Below are 16,973 nucleotides of genomic sequence, written 5' to 3'. Positions count from 1 at the left end.
ATTGTGCATTTGTCCACTAACCTGTGGACAAAAAAAATGCAGGCCTGTAACTAACTTCAGTTGAAATCAGTGCTGTCTATACATAACTTTTTTAATATCAAGGCTTCAACCAACACTACAGGCAAATGTAAATAAACCACAACTGGATAAAGCCTTTAAGGAGCTGAATCTTTAAATGCAAGGGTATTTGGAAAAGCACAATGTCAATTTATATATTATATATTAATTATTAATTATATATTATATATTAGCCTCCTCCTAAGAGTATATTGGAAAGTTACACTTACCTGTTAGATTGTACTGGTATTGGAAGCAATTTTGGTTAAGAATACATGGCTTCATTTGTGACTCTTCAGGGCAGGGCTTTGTATTGACAGAAGACCTTAGCACTTGTCGAGTTCGGGTTTGCATAATATTCGGATCACACACCTACACACAAAAGTGATGAAACTCTGGTAAGTGAGGAGACTCTGGTAAATCGTACAGGCATCAACTGCCTGGGTTGTTTCATGTACATCCACGGCCGTACCAAGGTAAGAAATAATCACACTTCTGTTCTAAAGATACTTAAAAGCATATGAAGGAAAATAAACGTGATTCAAAGGTAAGAATCCAATATGACTAAAAGTCATTTCTACACTACTTATTTCCATAACTTTTTGGAAGGATCCTTGGGGACACAGGGATAAAAACTGTGCCATTTTACTGTGCTCTACTTTCCACCTCATTCCAAAATGCCTAGTAAAATGCTATTGTACTAAATAATGGGACATGATTTCTGGCACAATTAATGCATTTTTAAGGAAAAACTGATGCTACAGCAGAGCTCTCATTTCTAGGAAGGACACTTGTAATTGCATATCAGTTATGATGCTGACAACAAGATGGGGTGACTTTTTAAGTATGTGATACAAATACTGATGTTCGACTGCCTATAAACCAGGATTTGCCTGTTTACATTTTCACATGAATATGACCCTGCTGAGGTCAGTTTTCATTTGTGTTTGCACGAAAATAGTTTGTTTTTAGCAGCCCCCCCCATTTTCACTTAGGCCATGGGCCTGTTTTCCTTCCCGTTTTGCTGCAGACGTAGCAATAGTGACCAAATGCTTTCAGCCTTGCAAGAAACATCCCCTTTATGCAGAGAAAAGTATCTGCTCGCCCCCGCACACCCCCTCCTGCAGCCTCCTGTGTACCCCTCTCTTGGGATGTCACCCAGAGGTGCCACCTGGCTCTGCCTACACATATCTTAGGTTTTTCCCTCGGTTTACCTGATTTGGGGCTATCGCACGAGCACTGGCTGCATCATGGGGAACACGGTGCCCCAACCCCGGCTGTCGCATCCATCTCTCGTGCCAAGGGGAGAGGAAGGAGTCGTGGCACCAAAGATTACACGCCTGTGACACCGGGCAAGGCTAATCGGTGCTGGAGAGCACTAAGGATTGCTGCTTTGTCTCATTAAACAAAATAACAAAAAAGTCTAAATAAGCTTATTCTGAAGCTAGGGTGGTTACAGGAATACGTAATAGCCATTTTGGCTGCAAGGCTGAGATAGAAAAGCAGCCCCAAGGGTCAGGGCGCTGATCTGCTGAGACCCAGCAGAGTTTTACCGCAATCCAGTACAGCAGGAACGGGCGAGTTCGAGTGGTCTCAGCAAGCCTAATGGAAATAAATCCCTATTAAAGATATTTAGAGACATTTACTGAACAAGATGACCTATTTAATTCCTAACAATCTCTCATTAGGACCAAAGATTGCTCAGGAACAGCAAAGAAAAGAAAAAAAAGAGCAATGCACGTAGAAATACATTTTTATAAATGCTTGGGAATTTAAAACATTATTTTTCTATAGAGCACTTTAATTAAAAAAAACCCCCACCCTAACAGTCTAAAACCACCAGCTTATTATAATGCAACAAACTGCCTGCAAACACTGAACCCTGCACGGGTGAAAGTATGGATAATTTCTGTATTGTGAATATTAAAGAGAAATGTCATGGCACCGCAGCATAAATCTAGATCTCAGGCTGCTGTAAACTGGATTAGTTGCACAGATGACAGCATAACTAAACAGGATAAATATCAGGGGAAATAAAAAAACGGCTGGCCCAGTCTTAAGATACTATGTCAGGGCCTATTCTCCTTACGCTTACACTATGTGAAGTAAATACTATTATTTTCTTATTGCTGACACGCACACCTCATCAAATCAGTTTAAATGGTAATCTTATTCGAATATCCATGATCATCTAAAATAACCAATTGTTCTTAATTATTTGAAAATTAAACCTATGCTAAGTGTTTACCAATACTTTACTGCCTTTCCACAACTAATCCGATTGTTCATCCTCACAACTAACAACAATAACTTAATTGATGTGCCAATAAAACCAAACAAATTGAAAAGATCAAAGAAGGTATCTCAACAGCTACTCCTAATTAATGTTCCTCTGCATTATGTTACCAAAGGGAAAACAAATCAATGAATGCTGTGAAAGAAGTTAAGCCTGTGCCATCTCAGAAATACCTGCTTTTGCTCCCTTCAAAATAAGAACCTGCAGCCAGAAAATATGCATCATTTTAGAGAAGTAACTTTTTAAAAATAATGGCAGCAGACCAGTTGAACAGCCATGACTCAAACAGGTCAAAGTCCATCTTTTGTTTGCCAGGATCCAAACCAACGACGGGTTTACCGCAGCTCTGAGCCCAGCGTTCTCACTGCGCCGATGAGCCGTGTTGTTCAGAAGCCAGGGCTGATGTGATAAGCTCCCCACTTTCACTAGTTTTGAATAATAAAGAATCTCTGTAGGAAAAGTGTTCATTTAATCAAGCTGAGTACACAGGAAACATGCAAAAATTCAAAGTCGGCAAACTGTAACTAATATCCTGTAATATTATTTGTTGGATTTCTCTTTACGTCAATTGAGAAGTCAATTTAGTTTTATAATTGATTTTCTGGCCTTACTCTTTCAAGTTAACTATGTAAAAAATTGAGTCAAATATACATGGAACTGAATAAGCGGCAGGAGGGAATGACTTGCAAAGAAAAAGATGAAAGCTGGGACTTTCAAAGGAGCGAGATGGAGCTGAGTATCCAGCTACCCAGGAATCTCCATGGACTTGGGTGCACAACTCCAGCAGGACCGCTTCAAAGTCCCAGGCTGGAAGAAATAAATATTTACAAAGTGGTAAAGATTGAGGCTTGGCAGACTCAAAGTCATTAGCGGATGTGAACCGTGAAAGTTAGAGCAGAAGGATTGTTTCCAGTGGGGAGATGCCGAGGGTATTAACAAGCAATAACAAAGAGAAGCGTGTCAGCTGCCCAGCAGGAGGAAGATATTATGTCACCATCGTCACCACTGCCACCACCGATGGTATGTATCTAGTCCTGAATTTGGATCTTTAAAAATACTGAAGGAAAACCAATCACCATCCATGGCAAACTACATTTTTAGGAGGTAGGACAGAAGCAGCAGAAACCAGAAGGCACTCTATGTACCTTCCAGGTTAGGTGCCCACTCAACTTGGCTCTTAAGTTTTACAGACTACATTGTTTGTTGATTTAGCCCAGATTCCCCCTTGATGACTGTAAGCGACAGCATGTGTAATTCAGGCATGTGCTTTCTTTGGTATCAGTGACAGGATTAGAATTAATTTCTGGATGGAAATACTAATAGGTACCCAAGTCAGGTCACACATTAATAGCCTACAGCAACAGGACCTCATACACAGACACAATATGTTTCTTTACATGTGTAACTATACTGTCCCAGTCTACTTCGTTGTATTAAATCTCACCATTTCCACTATCCTTTTCTATGAAGTGTGAAAAAGTTGAGCTAGAGCCAGGGATCTATAGGCCAGATTATATAAACCACTACAGAAATAAAATACTCTGAAGCAACAAGAGCTACATAAAATGTTAAGGTAGGAATGAATCAGAGATTTTCCCAAAGGACCATTTAGAAATTATAAAAGCCGTCATCTTGATTCTATGGAGGAATTCTTGGAACTATTGCCTACTGCATTTTTTAATATTTCTTTTAGCCAACCACATTTTTCCACCGTGACCACTCGTCGCTATTTTAAGCTAATATAAAAAGTGAGGGACACAAACATCCACAAAGGATGTACTCAGCCTTTGCTCCAGACAATAACTGAACAGACAAAGCACAGAAAGTTTGTTCTGGACGAGAAGGATATTACATAAAAAACCTGCGAGGTTATGGATGCCAAGTTCCAGAGTAAGAGCTGTTAACATATCACACACTAATATACACTATCAGACCTTCTTTGTGATAGATTTTAAAAGCCGTCCACTGATCTAGGCATCCACATGCATCATAATTGCACAGCACAAAGGTTGTAACCCATTAGAGAGCCCTTTAAGCTGTTTAATTTATCAAACAGCTTGTATAATGCATATTGCACTATAAATAGCTGGCCACATTATATTTAACTGGCTATTCACAAGGAAATGTACAACCTCAAATTGAGGTAAATGCGTCCACAGCAACGGGGTTTGACTATTTTTAACAGTGCAAGAAACTGTCCTATTGTTCATGCCGATGTGGATGTTTTGTAACAATTTAGTAAGCCATTTACAATAACGCGAGCAGTCTTTTGAAATGAAAATGCATTTGCATGCATTTTCTTGAGATGCATCTACATTCTGAAACCTTATCTGCATCCATATATAACCACTACTTTTGTAAAAATGATTGTTAATAAAGATGAATAAAAATAAAATGATGATTCTAAAAAATACAGCAGTTACTAACTTTTTGATAAAGCCATACAAAATAAATCAAGTCCCGGCTATGCATAAGGAGCAGTATGCGTTCTTCCAAAAAGCCTTGGACCAGTGTAATTCTCCTGCTCGACCTCAATAAATTATCTCTTGGGCTAGAAATACAACTCTGTGCAAGCTTCATGCTGCAGCCCAGCCTCCATCCCACAGGTCCTCTGCCAAACCTGTGTCTAAGGTACCAGTCGTGACGAAGACACGAGTCCACAATTTCTCTTTCCACTTGGCATTTCCAAACCCTAATGACTCTGACTCGCACCCACGATGAAAGTCACTACGAAGCCTGAGAGTCAGCTCTATGGCCTGGTGACACTTTGGTGACACTTTTAATATTGCAAAATTACACTCCCCCCCTGCAGACTCAAGAGAATAATGACTCAATTGTCACAAGTCCTGAGCGTTGCGCATCGCTATTGATCCACGCGGAAAACGCTCGCTGGAGCAGAGGCAGCTGTTCTCACTCGTGAGACATGTAACCTCCAATAATTAACCAATTTCAGGCCCCTCAGAATTAGCTGCTAGAAACACCAACAGCTGAGGCAAACAAGGAGGCCACTCGGATCTGCTACGGGGGCTGCGACAGCTACCCACACAGCAGCCGAGAGTTAACCAAATTAATTTGAGGTAATTATTTCAGGGACTCGTACCACAACTTGCATATTAACTCTTTTCAAGAACACTTTGATGAATTCAACCGAAGTCAATTAATTACATTTCCAAGTCAGATAGTCAGATGAATACAAAGTTGAGACACTGCAGGTAGCGTGTGTTATTCGACCACTGAATATGTAACAGAGATGATAGGATTTCAGTTTCCAGATTGTTAAGCTGGTTCTTTGAGCAATCAAGTGATGATGTCTGACTGAACATGCTATTGTAGCTGGAACGAATACGAAATCTCTGAAGCAAAATGCAAGTCAATCTAATTTGCTCACGATTTTTTTCCTGACTAGCAAGCTTCAAACTGTTATTTTAAATGGCTTTAAAGCCTAGATATTTTAGTTACATGGATGTTACTTAGCGACAAAGACGAAAACTTTATAAGCCAAAAAACAGTCTTCAATCAGAGGGGAAACCACTTTGAATTTACTTCTCACAATAGAGAACGTGAGAATAATAAGGAAGCTTTAAATCAGTAATTATGAGTTTCTCAAAGCCAGTAAGAAGCCAAACTTCAGAAGTAACCTCCAAGTACTAAATCTCAGACAGTTGCATTTCTGGGTCATGGCAAAGTTCCATTAGAAGAAATATTAAAATTTAGCTTTGTGTACCAGTGTTAAGTAGCACTATAATCGAGATGCAGAAAATGCAATTCAGTTGGAAAATACACCTAAAAGAATTGCAGGGGCATTTGAAATTACAAAAGACCACCCTAGAAGCACAACTATTTAAAAGCAAAAAGAAAACGCAGCCAAAAAAAGTGGAACAAATACAACGTTTTAGCAGAAAGAAGTATTGAAGAAAATATGTCCTATTGACAAAGCAGTCGCCACCTTTACGACTCATTGATTTCAACATGATTCAAGATCATTTACTATCCTGAAAGTGGAAAATTCACATGGGAAGAGTATTGCTACAAGATAAAAACCAAGTAATACCCTAGAAAGTATCCAGAGTACAATGGCATATTGACAAAAGGTAAACTGGATAATCTAAAAGGCTTTTTTATATTCACCTGATAAGAGTTAGTTATTCTGCTATCAGGATGAAATTTATTATCAACACTATAAAATACGAGCAGAACACCAAAGCGACTGTAAAAGAATTCTCACCTGACCAAAATCTTAGCTAAATATCTCAAATCAAAGAGCTACTTAGGAAAACATGAGGCTGAAATTGTGGTTGCTCATTTCCCACGAACTAGAATTTGTGAAGTTTCATAAATCCTCTTTATCTCCAGCAAGCCAAACATGACCAGAGTTGCAGGAAGATTTCCCAGAATGCTCTTTGGCAGCTGCATCACAAGGGTGTTAAAAGATTGCCAAGTATTTTTATATGAAACATAAATGTGCTTGGAAAAGAGAAGCCAGGATGTACAGTTTTGCTTTGTCAGTTCAATATGATGTAATCCTTCAAATTTTTTTGATTCCTTAGGGAAGAGAAAGGAGCCATGCTTAGAAAATGCATTTTCGGTGAATATTCAAAAAGCATTTTATATATCCTCAGAACACAGGCATTTACTTCCAGTTTGACATGAATCAGAAATGAAGCATGACTACACCAGCTATTGAGCAAAATTCCCTCAAACACAATTAAATAGGCAGTCCTAATGAGCAAGAGGTTCTACGCAGGCCAACTTACTGATGTGTTTTTTGGGCTTTATGGGATGACATTTGATGTAGGCTGGAGGCACAACAGGTCTGACCAAAAGAGTAAACGTGAGATTCAGCTCCAGATGCAGACTCATATATTTGGGTGTCTCTATGTGGGGTCTCCATGCAAGGTCTAGACCTGAGCACTCACTTGCACCCAGTGGAGCTATTCAACTGACCACAGGAAGCTCTTCCCTTACAGATGAAACAGGATCCTCCGTAGACTCCATTGTAACTCCATTGACCATGTCCACCACCTTGTGGCCACCCACAGCGCCCACCTTTCCTAGTAGTGACTCAGGAGATGGAGGGTTGGATTAATCACCCTGCTGCTGGCAATGCCTCACTCCTGGCCACCATGTTTCCCTTAATCCCTGCCCCATCACACTGGTACCCCTACACACACTAAAGATGCACCACCATTACGTACAGCCATTCTGCACCCACAGCAAGACCAGAGCTCGCCTTGGAGCTGTTAAGCATGTGCAGACTGGGAGGGACTGTGCTATGTGGTCCTCTCTCAAAACCAAACACGAATAACGGGAGTAGCTATAAAAGTGAGACAGCGCTGCTGTAAATTCGTCAAAGGGAGGGTTTTATCTGTCCATAAAACCTCAAGCTGTTTATTGCCTTGTATCTGGACAGAACTATTTAAACACATGCTCCATCCGCACACAGTCATCTCAGTTTCACAACAAAGCGTTGCAGAACAGCTTGTGGAAACATATTGTTCGGTTAATTGCATTGGCATACAGATGCCCTCACATTTATGAATTAACATCCACCATGGCAAAAGGGTGTACGAGGAGACACAGGGACTGTGGCACTCGGCCCTGCGACTGCCAAGAGCTACGCTGCCTGATGGAGCGCAGCCCACAAGCTCCAGGCATCCCATTCCTGCCTCTGTGGGCTACAGAGGCTTCGCCATTTCCAAAAAGGCAAAAAACCCCAGAGTGTCTTAAGGATACAAGGGTGCTTAAAGCGTCAAGCAGTCCTTGGTGACCAGGTGTCTGCCACCAAGGCACCTGAAAAATAGATTACTGCATGCTAAAATGAAGTAAAGCGCTCTCTGAAAAAAAAAAAGTCAATGGCAAAGGAACAGCCCAACCACAGTGGGACTTTGAACCGTATCCAAGCACGTGTATTGGTTGCAAGAGTGTTATACTTCATCAAAGCTGTGCTGCTCAGGAGGAGGTGAATGCAGGAAATGAAACACAAGATTTTATTTGACACGTTCTCACCGAGTATATTGATACGCTACACAAAATATTATGGAAGGAAATTACCTGTGTCAGCAGTAGTATAAATGCCTGTCCAATAACCACTCAGAGTTTTGATAATGGCCCTGTTAACACAGGGGCAATGAATATATGTTTGTCACTTAAATACATCATGCAAGTCTATTACAAAACCCCCAAGATTAAACCTGGCACCTACTTCAACACCGATCAGGGGGACACAATGGGCTTGAAATGACATGCTTTGAGGCCAGAGAGTTTTTGCAAGACAGAATTCGCAGCTTCTTTCCATCCTGCGCACTTAGGAAAACACAGAGCACTTGGCAGAGGCTTGAATCCCGGCATAATTCACAAAGTTTTGAGCATTTTGTGACATGCCGAATTATTCAGGCATCTTGCTGCTATGCCTTCTGTAGCTGTTGCCTGAAATCTTCCCTTGAGGTTTTGAGGACAGAAATAGTGTCTGTTGAGAAGGGAGAGCTGCCATTCCCTCACATCTACGGCCTGTCCAGAGGAGGTGCCACCACCATGGTTTACCAGCAGGTTGTGCATCGCTCACAGAGCCCTACCCTGCAAATATGTCCTTGGACAGACATTCCTTACTGCAGCTAGAATACTGGTCCCTTCCCCTGCTGTATTAGCGTCGGTCCTCTCCCGCAGACCGAGTGGAAAGATGGGTTGAAGCAACTGTCACAGTAATATCTATGCGTTTTACTATGTTTCTATAGCTCAGTCTTTGTAGAAATATAAATATCTCCAGATTCAACCATTCTGGCAGGATCCATTAAGCCTGATTTCCCTCAGAAAATAATTTACTTCGGTAGAAAAATAACTATCTCATGAAATGTCTGAAGGACAGAGAAGACCAACGTGTGAGGAACGGTGCCACGGGAACACAAGCAGCTGAGCCTACCTGCGGACACTTGCTCCACTGTCCCCAGTCAGACACCGCGCACTCACTGGGACAGTACAGGTTACACTTCTGCATCGCATCTGGGATTTCAGCCTGACTACACAGAGCATTGGGCACCGTCTCCCCTCCATGGTCCTCAGCAGCACTCACACACCTACACAGAAAACAGAAATCTTCATCAGAGGATCGTCAGCATAGCACACAAGCGACGGATACCAACAGGTCTGCTCGACCCCATATAGGACACTATACGTAACATAATAGCTGTATGCAGCACGGCTGGTCAAAATGGTGAATTAACAGGGTTAATGCAAATCAAAACCAGCTACATGCACAACGTGCTTTTGTTAGTCGGAGGTTTCAATAAGTACTTTAAATAAACATTTCACACTTCATACAGAGGGATTTTAACTTTGATCGGTTGACAGATGAGCCAAGAGAGAATAACAACCAGCAAGAACAAACCTTTGTGCTCCTGCTAGTAACATCCAAACATTTGGAAATAACTCAGCATTTCCCCATGCCAGGGGAATGAGTACTTGCTAATAACGAACATCACTCTGGTGTGTGCAGTGCCATTGCTTGGGGAAAATATTAGAAAATCAGAATATGGAGGCTTTGCACCTCAGGGGGCTTTATGTATATACGGCATTTAGGTTGAAGAATTCTAATTTAAACATCATGCCTTCTTCCTGAAAGACATCTTGATCGTAACACAAGGCTGCATCTCTGAGACCATTTTCCTGTAAACCGCTGCACATAAATGCATGTTTCTTTTCAATTGAAATACACTGTACTCAGCAATGTACTCGCTGTCAGATGGCCAGATATTGCAGATTTATGCAAGTATGTATCAGCTCTTTTTAATGTGGAGTACCTGTGCTTTTGTCTTCACGCACCTGACTTTCCTCGTTTGTATTCCTTCTCCACAGTGGAGGGAGTTTTGTTCGCTGTTGATTTTGCACGGAGACCACGGTTCTACTACCCAAGAATACTGATTGCACTCGCTGTAGCATGGGACTGCCTCGTGCACCTGCCAGGAGAAAGAATCAGAACTGTTCACTTGAACTACCCAGGTTAGTGTCTCTGCAGAAACACCTCAGCCGAAGCCAGGAAAGAGTACACTGAAAATTATCCTGCCTTACTCTCCTCCTGCTAACGGTGTTGTAATAGCTTTAAGTTCATTTATTCATTATTGACTTGCCAAGGGATTTTTAAGTATATAATAAAGAGTAGTATGCATGAAGCATCTTAGGAAACAGGATAAATAACAGCTGTTTTCTGCAGCCAGAAGAGGAACTCCATAACCATTTCATTTGCTCGGATTGCTCTCACTATAATCTATCACACGTCATTTATCAGGACCATACGTACGGAATCCTTTCACATTTCAGAAGGTACAAACTTAAAACCAGCACTCATTTACTTCTGCTTCTAACATATCCTTGTAAGTCATTTGCCATAAAAGAATGAAATTTCATGTGTCCTATAAATATTATTTTGTACACAAAAACTATAAATGCTTTTTTTTCCCTGCAAGTGACTTATATCTAACACATCTCCTAATCAAACACGACTGTGTATTCACCTGTACTATGGTATCTCTGTAGAGAGAAAAAATATAGCCAAAAGCTTGATAAACATTTTTAAAAGATGCTGGATATTCAGGTTGTTAGAAGTAGCACACTAAGATACAGTACACTTCAGCAGATTTTTAATTTTAAACAAATGAATGCATCAACAGTTCTATTACAGTAATAAATAAAAGTTCTTTATTTTGAATCCTGTTTGTCTGCAAAAGCTGATTTGAAGATACAGTGTTCTCTGTTGCTTTGTATCAAGCACAATGCGCTGCCCTGAAAAAACACAGTGTACCTAAAATTTCTTCTTCCACACACCAAAATCTTCTTAGCCTTGCTGCTGTGGAGCCGTCCAGTTCTCACTACTAAAATATCTGTAAATCAATAGCCTTCCTCCAACTCTCCCCCACCCCTCCAAAAAAACCACAACAAAACCAAGTAATTCAGCCACAGGTTTAATAATTTATAGCTTAATTTTAAAATAGAAGATTATGGCTGTGCAAGTTGTGGCCACAACAATAAAGAAAACTTATTTGCAACATTTTGGAGATGGGGGCCAGGGAGGCTGAGATACCAGCCAGCAAACAAAACTGGGGCCCCATCAGAAAATTACCTTCACACCAAACGAAAGGAAAATAACTTGCCGAAGAACCCCCCCCACCAGGAACAGCAAATGTCAGAAACTAATTTTAACTGTGGGTCTTTATAAAAGCAGTACATAGGTTTAGCAGAGAGGAGAGAGTAAGATAGGCTAAAAAGTGCAAAACAGATGAAGAAGAAGGGAGAGAGGACCATATAAGCTGGGACTGGTGGGGGCAAACAGGGCATGAACTGGTAAGAGCATCATGTTTCATGCAGGGGAAGGGGAAAGGGAGGAGAACGAAGAGGGCAAAGGCAGTAATAAGATTAGTATGATTTTTCCTACGTATTATTAAGCACAGATCCTTTTTTGCAGTCTGTGCAGAAAGAACATGAGGACGTGCAAAATTTATTAGGACTACTACGGCAGGGCTCAAACACACAGAGCGGAAACATTTGGTACAACAACCTCCTTGCACAAGCGAGTGGGGTCACCCTGCAGCCTTTCGGGGGTGCAGGAGGCGTGAGACATTTCCAGCTTTTGCTGGGGCCTGCACGAAGGTCTGTGAAAGATCGCAGTGCACTGCAGTCACTTGATATGGGCTCATGATTCCTGCGTGTGGTGGTATTTGGCCTAACTATATGACACATAGGTATCTACGTATTGTATAAAGTGCATATAGAGGGTAAGTTTCCTAGGCTGAGCAAGTGCCACCATAGAATCATTTTGGTTGGAAGAGACCCTCAAGATCATCGAGTCCAACCATTAGAATGGTTAGAAGTGGTCCTGATTAGCTGTGCAGCCATGCTCACTGACATAAACTGGTGCACACAAGAGCAAAGAGAGGAAGTCCCTGCTGAGCAGGACCGGTGCTCAGCACCAACACGGAGGGAACCCACGGGCGCGGGGGGACGCGGCATGAACAGACCCAGTGTGAAGCCACTGTCCTGCCCCGGCCAGCCTGTCAGCCGGAGAGAGTTACTGGCTTCTGCAGCCATTTACCAGGGAGAATAACAATCCTTCTTTAGGCACTGCGAAGCCTTCAAATTCCCCAAAGACAGGCAGGAGATGGATGTTGAGACAGGGAGTATTTATTAGTTTCCTTGCTCCATGGGGGGAAGGAAGAACTACACTCTGCCTGTGTTGTCTGACAAAACATACTGCTGTCTGCAGGAGACGATTAGTTGAAGAGGGAAATGTGGTCTTTAGGCATGATCAGAGTTTCTCTTGTTGTAGACGGGAGGCAAAACCAAGAGAAAGCGAAGCGCAAACTTTCCAAGAACTGGCTGCCAGTGGGCAGGGAACCTGCAGCCTGCGGAGATGTATCAATAGGCAGTGTTAAGGGAGGTAAAACCTATTAATAAGTTTATTAAGAGCTGGGTGGGCGCCCGTTCCTGCTCTTCGGACTTTCGGAGGGGAAGATGAGGTTGGAAGAGCCCAGGAGGTGACGGAGCGGGTGCTGCCTGTGCCCCTCCGCAAGCACAGGGCCAGCCCGGCACAAGCTGTGGCTTTAGGGATTTAAAGACCCTTTTCCTTGCTCTAATTAACAGCCCTTCCTCAAGGTTAGAGGGTACGGCTGTGTATCCCGCAGGTCATGAAGTGAGTGTGACCATGAGCTTGGGCAACCCAGGCCGGTGTCTCAGTGACCGTCATCGCTCCGCGTTAAAATCTGTTAAACCTCAGACCTCTTTGAACCTGCAAAGCCTTTGGCAGTAGAGGCCTAACACCGGGAATTTACCACAATTGTGTTTTGGTGGCCAAAACCTCCTGCGGCGTTTACCTGGTGTGATTTCTGTTTAAGAAATCCGTCAGGGTTTGGGCAGGGCTGGGATGCCACGTGAACTAAAATCTATCCGAGGAAACGCGTGAGGACAAAACAGAGATTCCATATGCAGTGACACAAATATGTGTGATGTGAAGTGATACTTCAAGAGCAGGCAAGATTGCAATAATGAAGCCATTAACAGAGCATCTGTATTCGCTGCCTAATTGTGTCAGGCTGGTATGAAAACACATGAAGCCCCATCAGCTCTCTGACAGACAGACAGACAGACAGACAGACAGACAGACATCCCCTCTGTGCTGGGGGAGGGAAGGCACACAACACTGGCCATACCCTAATACCTGGGCAATCTGCCGCTGACCCGTCTGGTACTTCCCATTCAGTTAGGATTCCAGGTGACACTTGTCACCAAAACCCCAAAATATAATTGTTACAAATAACCTGTTTTCCTCAGCTATTGTGCTGGCACCACTGCACGTCCCCTCTGCGAACAACCTCTCTGCTCTGCCCTGCAGTTCCATCTCCAATAGCACCTCTGAGACACCGGGAAGGTGCAAATAACCATTGGGACGGACAGATGTCTTCAGAGCAAGTCACAACATGTATCAAGTAGACTCCGTTATGCTTTTAAATAGGAGTCTCAATGAGATGCAAGATTTCCACGGGTGAAACTCTGTGGGCTTGCATTTCAGAAGCTGTGAAGATAATTTGTGAGTCTTTGCATTTAAAAAACCTCGATGAGGTGGCATGTGTTCCTTTCCTCCACAGGACTATGTTTTCATCCTGTTTCTCTCTCCTGGCTTACCATCATTTGCTTTCAATCACTACCAATTCTTTGGTTTTTTTATTAAAAAAAAAAAAAAAGCTTTAAAGCCTTTTACTCCTATCTTTTGCTAACAGCTGTGGTACTTAACAAGGTCAAACAGATGATGCTCTTGATTTCGCATTTTCAAAGGATTTTGGCTAAGCCTTAGCTGTTCTTTGATCCCACTAACCAGGGGACCTGGGAGCACTTCTCACCTCCTGGCCCCATGGGAGCACCCTGAACCGAGGCTGAGATGAGATGTGGTGTCCTCACTCTTCACCCAACCCAGGGACCCAAAGTGAAGGGAGAAGGTTGGGATGTGCACCCATGGATTCCTGGCTGCAACACAGAGTAGTCCAAGCTTCAAATTAGACACAGTCTCAGTATTCTGGCCCACGTCACATCTGCTACTTCTGCTGCAGATACAGAAGTCTCTCATCCAGCTATGCCACGTCTCTTCCCAACCACAAAGAACACAGTTCCTTTGAAAATAATCTGCTTAATGCTCACCCTTCCCCAAACTTACGCAAACCCACGACGACAGTGCATTTACAGAAACCTTCTGACTGAGCCACCCAACGCCCGTACAGATATGTGCTACCACAATCCATCTCCTGAAGGACAGAAACTAACTGAAGTCCAGGCGATGGGCACCGGGACCCGTTGTTCTGCTGGAAGCTGCAGACACCTGACCCGTGCAGAGCTCAGCGCCCAAGGGACCAGCCTGGCTCCATCCCTTAGCACCTCACCTTTAACCCTTCCAAGAAATAAACACAGTCAAAATACATTTGGCGTTTTAGGAAATTAACTTCTTTCCTCAGTTTTTATTCATATTCACCTGCTGGGTTTAGGGCTCAAATGAGCCAAGGGGTGAAATGATACCTCAACAACAGTTTTGCTGCTGACTTTGATTATTACTCTTTGTATCACTCTTTGTAGCAACGATTCATCTGGAATACATGGACACCTCAATCCTAAATCAAGGTGATAGGCACAATTCTAAATAAATTAAAGAAGGACAAAAGCTACTTTTAAAGAGATAAACTGCTATAGCTTTGCCCTAATAAAATAAGCCAGCTCCAACTCACTCCAATGCAAACCCTGAGTCCTTGATAAAGTATCTTGAAGTCGACTGTTACTTCAACAAGATAAATAAATGCTAATATATTTATTTTGTCTTTCAAACACTGAAACTTGCATTTTAATGAGAAGTCCAAATATCTAACCATCAGAGAGCTTTGGTGTGATTTAAAATGTTCTGTAACTTATTTACTTACATGTAGGTCAGGAATAATACTGACCTTGAAAAGGACATACAGGGATGACTGCGCTTGCTCAACTGATGTGATTCATTAAAAGAAATTCATACCTATATTTCAGGTAGCTCTTCTGATAAGCACCTGCAGAGTAAACTAGAACGAGGTTCAATGCTTCTGAAAATCATAGTGACTTCATATTTCAGTGAACATCAAGATTTATTGTCCCTCAAGGTAAATATTGACTCTGGTTTTGCCTCAGTCAATATTTTAGCTTTCATGACAGTAAATCTTGGTGTTCACCTCAACTAAAGTCAATATCTGCTTATTATATTAGAGCAACCAAACTGATCACTGTAGCAGTAGCTTGAGACCCCGAGGACAACCTCTGTGCTATTCATTTCTAATAAAAATGGACTAAATTCATTGCTAATATAAGTTCATTTCACATCGCTACCCTTATACCAAGGTTACATTAGACCTAATACATGAAACAGCCAGAACTGAAGAAATAACAACCTACTTTTAAACTACGGAGAGCACTGTGAATAACATTAAAGCTAGAAATGACCTTATATGGGAAACAGAGCTGATTTGCTCTGGTTTGCAAAGACACTTGCTGGTAAGGAAATTCAAGCATAGATATTAAAACCACTCCTACTGAGACTGGCCAGCAATTTTAATGCTTTAATACCCTTTTAATACTTTTTGCGTATGCACATTTCTGCTCCCTGCACATCCAGGCTGCAAGAGGCAGCAGTGGGACCACAGCCAGCGCTTCTCTTGCAACAAACGGATCCAGAGAGCTGCAAAGGCATCCACCCATTGCAATCACCTGCAAATGCGACTTCTACGTCGACTCCATCTAGTTCATCCAAATCTCTTTTCTGGCCGTAAGGTGTCCATGCATTAACTGAACAATTTTTGCAATGTTCTACTGCTGCCTTCACATTCCATTTAATCCAAACCAGATAATTTCTGATAATGAATTTCTTCTATTTAATTCTTTAAAACTGAACTCAAAATAGAGTGCTTACTTTGTTAATTACTTAAGTGCATGTTTGATTTGGCAGATCTAAGCATGCATTTAAAAGCTTTACCAAATTAACTGTATATCTGAAGGACAAGTACTCACACATTAATAAGCACTACATCACAGAAATGACCTCATTAAAATTTCAACATTAAATATTTCTCTTTAAAATAAAATTGATTTTATTTCATGCTAGTTTATGTATTGATCCCAATCGCCAGAAATATGCTAACCGCTCCCAGTATTAAAACTGATTGTACAATTAATTTTCAAGCATTTTGGATTTTGCAAAGCAGCTGTTTCAGCGATGAATACTTGTCTTTAGGTATGTGGATGCTGTGAATGCCACCAAAATTAAAAAAATATTGTTCAGGAATAACATACGGCACAAAAGTTTGAATAGATCAGCATGTGGTAAGACTTCTGAATTTACTGGAATTCCTGAATTTTTTATGCTTCTAGCAGATACCTGCACAAATCTTCACGAAGCAAATTCAGCACTTTTAGTTTTCATTTATATCCAAATCAAAGGAGTTAGTATTTTTTTACTTCCTTTGTGGTGTGGAAAAAAGAAAATCAATAAGAACTTCCATAAAGTTATGAAAAGCCTTCAACCAAGCTTCTAGAGAACCTAGACCTGCCTAAAACTTCCTAGCTGGCAAAAGGA

General features: G+C 41.7%; 1 protein-coding gene across 1 annotated transcript in view; it reads right to left on the bottom strand.

Annotated features, from left to right (window-relative positions):
• THSD7B (thrombospondin type 1 domain containing 7B) overlaps positions 1–16,973 on the bottom strand; it is a 314,098-nt gene that overhangs the window by 23,077 nt on the left and 274,048 nt on the right. The window contains exons 17-19 of the mRNA XM_065637807.1: positions 10,169–10,302; positions 9,270–9,423; positions 288–429 (exon numbers count right to left, since the gene is read on the bottom strand). Of these exons, the coding sequence (XP_065493879.1) occupies positions 288–429; positions 9,270–9,423; positions 10,169–10,302 (430 nt within the window). The remainder of the gene's footprint in view (positions 1–287; positions 430–9,269; positions 9,424–10,168; positions 10,303–16,973) is intronic.

The sequence above is a fragment of the Caloenas nicobarica genome, chromosome 6, assembly GCF_036013445.1.
Source record: "Caloenas nicobarica isolate bCalNic1 chromosome 6, bCalNic1.hap1, whole genome shotgun sequence".
NCBI classification, from domain to species: Eukaryota; Metazoa; Chordata; class Aves; order Columbiformes; family Columbidae; genus Caloenas; species Caloenas nicobarica.
This window is presented reverse-complemented; position numbering and strand designations above follow the sequence as displayed.